Source organism: Silurus meridionalis, chromosome 23 (genome assembly GCF_014805685.1).
Source record: "Silurus meridionalis isolate SWU-2019-XX chromosome 23, ASM1480568v1, whole genome shotgun sequence".
Taxonomy (NCBI): domain Eukaryota; kingdom Metazoa; phylum Chordata; class Actinopteri; order Siluriformes; family Siluridae; genus Silurus; species Silurus meridionalis.
The window spans coordinates 11,950,099-11,956,098 of NC_060906.1; the positions used below are offsets into that span (position 1 = coordinate 11,950,099).

Here is a 6,000-nt window from a genome sequence, read left to right on the forward strand (position 1 = left end):
TCTTTAAAACTGGAAATGAATTAAATATCAGATATGACCTTAAGTAACAGCACTTAAGCAGGTACTCGTCCATTTAAAATGAGTAGAAAAATGCCTGGTGCTGCGGTGTTTTTTAGAGCTCATTTCTCCACTACGCTTAGATTGGTAACATGCACACCATGCAGGTACAAAATCCATATTGTGCAGGCCAGCATGTGATTGTAGGCCTGCGTAATGCTATGTTTTTAATATAGATTGGTGTGTAGGGTACTGCTTGTGGAATATCATTAAAGCAGCACACATAACAACTGGTATGTGTCTTAATACTAGGTATAGCATTCAAATGAAGTAGTCTCATATACATGGGAATGGTTTTGCTCAGTCATGAAACATCAGAAAACTCCATGCAGTCACAGGGCCGAGGGTGAAGACACCTTTTTGTTTAATTCCATAACTCCAAAACTCCTTCTTGCTCTTTTCCATGACTCTCTCCTCATCTCTTCTCTCCTTTCCTCTTCACTGCTCACTATTTTTCATTTCCTCTTCATTGTTCCTATTGCTTCTTGCATCCTACTTTCCCCCTTTCATTTCTGACCACAGCTGTCCTTTACCATCTTTCTCATTTTCTTCCCAAGGCTACGACACTTGAATGCTCCGCAATATGTTCGTGCTGCACATGAGATATTTCCGGATGGCACTCTACGATGAAGATTTTTCATATTAAGTTGTCATGTAAGAGGATAATTTTTTTATCATTTTGAACACTCAGCATCTCTTTCCCATTCTTTCTTTCTTAAGGGTCTAAAGGCGGCCGATACAGACCCCACGGCTCCTCCGTACGACTCTTTGCTGGTGTTTGATTATGAGGGTAGCGGCTCCACTGCCGGCTCACTCAGCTCACTGCATTCATCCAGCTCCGGAGGCGAGCAGGACTACGACTACCTCAATGAATGGGGACCACGGTTTCGCAAACTCGCCGACATGTACGGCGGAAACGACGACTAAAGCAAGCAGGTGTTACCAGAAAAATATTTCAATCGAAAAAAAGTGGCACTTTTTTAACATGGGACACGGGACAGTGTGTAAAATCGGAACGAAGAATATTTCCCCCCACGAAGAAAAGAGACAGAGGGGAAGGAAGATCACCATGGCAACACTACTGGCTCTTTCCAGGCTTTGTGCTGAAGCCAAAGAGCGCAAGGTGATGGGATCTGGACTCCATCTATGGATCAGGCCAGTTTGTTGCCTGAGTTTTGCAGGATCACCGGTACAAAAAAAAAAAAAAAAAAGTAAAAGATTTTTTTTGAAAACGAACAAGGCTGAAGGACATTGAATCGAACGCTCAGTTACACTTGAATTTCACAGTACAGAAGCACTGGGATATTACGTGCCTTTTTGTACATTTTTTTGATTGATTGGTTTCCATTCATTTGGCTTTATTGGCTCTGAGTTTTGCAGTAGTTCTGTTGTGAGCCTGTTTATAGAGTATGGTTATGCTTCGACACGCTTCTGTTTGTACATCACAGCATAGCGCTGTTAGACACCATCACACCTCACCCCGGAGAAGTAAACGAGACTGAGAGAACAGCATTGTACAGTACGCTAGAAATTAGATTTCAAGTTGTCATCATTTCTTTCTTTTTTTACTATTTTTCATTTTTTTCTTTTGCTCCAAAGTTTAACTTATGCAGCCGGTGTAAAAGGGGAAACCCTCATCATCGTTTGGTAGCGGAAACTTCATTGTTAGGATAAATTCCTCTTTTTATTTATTTTTTATTTTATTTTTATTGTGACGTTTCACAAATAAAACTTGTTTTCATTCGACTCCATCTGCCTTAGTCAACCTATGGTGTTCTGTTCTTTTTTTTTTAAACCTCACTGTAAATTAAATGGTGTGTACATAGTTTTTTTTTTCCCTTGTTCTTTTTTAAAATGTAGTCTACAAGGAAGTACAAGTATGAAAGAGATGTAAATGTATAATTTGACTACAGAAGGATTTTTTGCATGTTTTTATCTTTTCAGTATAAAAAAAAAGGTATTTCCTAAATTGATTTACCCACAAAAAAAAAAGTCTACATGTCTATCATTGGAGAGATGCCGCATCAGCGAGGCAACCGTTTTATCCAGGAACATGTAAAATCCCTCTCCTCAGGCGTGTAAATGAATTAGATTTGTTTTGTTTTTTCCTCAATGTCTTTGGCTGACTATTTTTCCAGCAAGTTTTCAGAGATTACTGCTGGAGTAATAGATGGAGATGGAGAAAAATGTGGGAATCACTGCTGCTGTCTCTCCATAAAAAAAGTGTGTGTATGTTGATTACAAGCTGTAGCCACAGAAGGGCCGAGCAGTATGGAGGTAATTACCTGTCAGAAGTAATTAGAACTAAATGCAGTGCCAAAATATTTTTTTTTTGTTAATAAATTTGCAAGTCTGTAGTTAATTTTGTAAATCTATAACTTGTACTATTTGAGATTTCTTTTTTTTTTTTTTTTTTACAAAATAAACATTATAGCCACATTTCTTGCAAACTATTTTCCATTCATAGCATGATTTGTTTTAGCTCCATTCTCTCACCTCTCAATGCTTGGATTCCAAAGGCAGTCAGGTGTTTCAACCAATTCTGATTTCATAATTGCAACATCCAGTTATTATCGGATTACAGATCTGACTATGGATTTGTGTTTCATCATTGCATTTACATGATATTCAACAGGAAACTCCATAGAGCAGGCCTTGTCTGAAGGACCAGTGTGTGTAGTCACTCAATACACGCTCAGGTAACGGACAGCAGGAAGTTGATCAACCGCTGCTGAGTGATTGGCAGCTACGAAGAGTTCCGTGAGCTTGTTTACTGTTACTTGTTAATGTTATGACCCATCGCTGCACATCTGGCCAATAAAGGTTTAATTTTTGGAAAATGTGCCTATCCTCTTTGCTTTTTTTCTTCTTTTTATTATTATTATTACCATCATCATTCGCTTTCTGTGAACGTGAACACGCTGACAAAGCTGATCTTGCATCAACATCCCGCATATAATAAATGAGAGTTGGCCTTGTTTGTATGTGCGCAGCTGTTTTCCAGGAGCCGAAAAAACACTTTTCATCTAATATTCCTAATTATTTATAATTATTCCTGTTCGGCTCCACTCATGGTCCATCTCGTCATTTAGGCAAATTATTGTATGCCGGTGGATGTAGCTATTTAATTAGTGAGCGTAAGGATGTGTGTGTCTATGCGTCCTTCATGATAGGGTGGAAAAATACACACACACACACACACACACACACATACATATTCTCTCTGGCTCCCAATCACACCTCTAGAAGCTGTCCTTGGTCTGTCACTCTCTCTTCTTCTCGTTCTGCCTTTCCAGGAATTGGGATTATTGTGCCAACATCAAAGTGCTGCCTCCTTCTGTCCCTGTGCTTGTGTGAGACTGAGCGAGTGACAGCGTGCAAAGGCATCGGCCCAGGCGCAATGCTGCAGCTCATATAAATCAGGCAGGATGAGTAGCACTCCTTCCGCATCCATCCTTCCCTTGTGCCTTCAACATACCTTCTATAGGTTTTCTACACTGGATAGGCCGTTTCATGTTAGCGCCGGTTTCTTTTTTTTCTCTTCGTGCTTGTTTTTCATTAAAAACATCGGCTGTCTCCTTGTTAGGCATGAGCAGTGTGTGTGTGTGTGTGTGTGTGTGTGTGTGTGAGTGTACGTGTTAAGAGAGTGAGTCAGTTGGAGTCTCAGAGGCTAAAAATAAGCCGTGCTCTGCTGGCTTGAGGATGGAGATGACATTGATCAACTGATACAGGGATAGAAGAGTCTCTCTCTCTCTCTCTCTCTCTCTCTCTCTCTCTCTTTTCTCTTTCTGTCGTTTTATCCTGCAGCCCCCCCCCCAAGTACATTCTCAATGCCCTGGTTATGTAGACCGGATTTCAGCAGCTCCACTGTGGTGTGTATGGTGTGACTCTCAAATCTGATTTTCATCCAAAGCGCCATATCACACATCAGTGACTACGCCGTGTTTCCCCGGGATGCACAGGCGGTATTGTAAGCTAACAGCTAAATGCTCCAGATGTCTGCATACACAATAAGGCACATTCGCAGCACCCCATTCCAATCATCCGTTGTAAATCTAATGACTATTTCAGAGCCCAGTGTCTTCTATCTTACTGTACTGTGCTCTAGCTGTAGGAAAAGGGGGTTGGTTTTGTTTGCTACTCCATATACTATATACTATAACTATCCCTATCCCTACATTTGTAAATATAGTATTTGTACCAATGTGGTAAAGTTTGAGACTACACACTGTGTTCTTTTAGTGCCATTAGAAGATCCTGCAGACATTTAAAATAGTCATCTTTTATGCAGATACTATACAATCTATGAGCTCCAGCATTTTGGCATTTGATCTTTCCAATAGTCGGAATGTTTGCTAACCCTGAGTTAACATTTTATCTGAACATATTTTTCCCCTTCTTCTCAAACTGAGCACATCTGAGGATACTGTGGCTCTACTTGTGTTCAGCCCTATGTTTGAGACCAAAATGATGTAGTGGCAGATTCTTGACATTTCTGGTAAACTTTTCAATCAAAATTTGGGATATTGACTCACATGAGCTTCTGTCTTTCTTCAGCCAATCAGCACTCAATTCTAGTTGTATTTTAGTGGCAATAACTCAACTTACACACAACAAAAGATCTGTGTTTTTAAAAGCATTCTATTATTCTTATTCAGGGTATGAAACCTGCTGTCAAGTTTATTTTCATAATTTTATTTCTTCTTGATTTTAGATATTAGCTATATCAAATTCACCACTGACATTTAAGTGATGTCTGGTAAGGGGTAGCTCACTAAATTGCCACTGCTGGGCCCTTAAACAAGGCTCTTAACCCTTAACTGCTCAGTTTTATGAATTGAAGTCGCTCAGGATAAGGCGTATGCCAAATGCCATTAATGTAAATGTAAATCTGCCAAATGCTGTGAATGTCTGAATTTCTGATTCAAGTTGGACAGAATTAAATGATGAACAGTTTGCATTAAGTTGATCAAACTACCACTCTGTGGTTATTTACTCACTTTTACTCCCATATCTTCCCTTAGAAACTTTATATTTACATTATATTTTATATTTACTTTATATTTATCTTTGTGCACAAGTGTGATCTCATTTTATATCTAGTGTAGTGATTTAATCTAACCCTGCAATTGCATCCTGTTCAAGAAGTATTACCAAATCAGATCCACCTTCAAGCTTGATTAGGTTAAAATGAATACAGAAGATTTATGAATGAATGAATGAATGAATGAATCATTGCATGACTGAATTAATACTGACTGGAGCAATAACACTGGATTTGCAACACAATACAGCTCAAGCATCATTGACTTATATCTAAATGTTATCCAAATAGATGACATCTATCACAGCAGTTCAGAAATACAAAAAGCTTTAAACCAACATTTTAATTATTTCCAGAAGGAAAAAAATCTGTTTAAATTGTGAAATTTACTAAATAAAATCTGGTGGTGATGTGTTTCTGGTGCAATAAATGGAGAAGGCTGAAATTTGCATTTGTTTATATATTTGACATGAAATATTTGTGTGTGTGTGTGCCTGCTAGTCTATTGTAATGTCTCATACATACATGTGTTGCCTTTCCCTCTTCATCACATTCCCTGCTATAATATCATGCTATCTGTCTCTCGGCATTGCGAATGTATCGTGCATAAATAGCAGGACTGGAACATTAGCCGGGTGCATGCTTTGCCTGTCACCCTTTGCTCCTGAATCTTTAAACCATTACATTGCTGAGCTTTCTACGCAGGCATTTTCTCTGTTATCTCTCAACCCCCATCCAATTGGAGGTAATATTAAAGTGAGGACATGAATTCTCAGTTTAATGCTTCTCCTATATCTATCTGGTGGAAGCACGGGCATGTTATCACAACTCCAGCAGCGTCCCACTATTTAATTCATTTCTGTAAAGTAAACGTGACAGTAAGAAAATGTGCTGGACTG

General features: G+C 39.0%; 1 protein-coding gene across 1 annotated transcript in view; it reads left to right on the forward strand.

Moving 5' to 3' along the window:
- Window positions 1-1,808, forward strand: part of cdh2 (cadherin 2, type 1, N-cadherin (neuronal)) — a 44,007-nt gene extending 42,199 nt beyond the window's left edge. The window contains 1 exon segment of the mRNA XM_046836589.1: window positions 778-1,808. Within this exon segment, the coding sequence (XP_046692545.1) occupies window positions 778-984 (207 nt within the window). The 3' untranslated portion in view covers window positions 985-1,808.
- The last annotated feature ends 4,192 nt before the right edge of the window (window positions 1,809-6,000 follow it).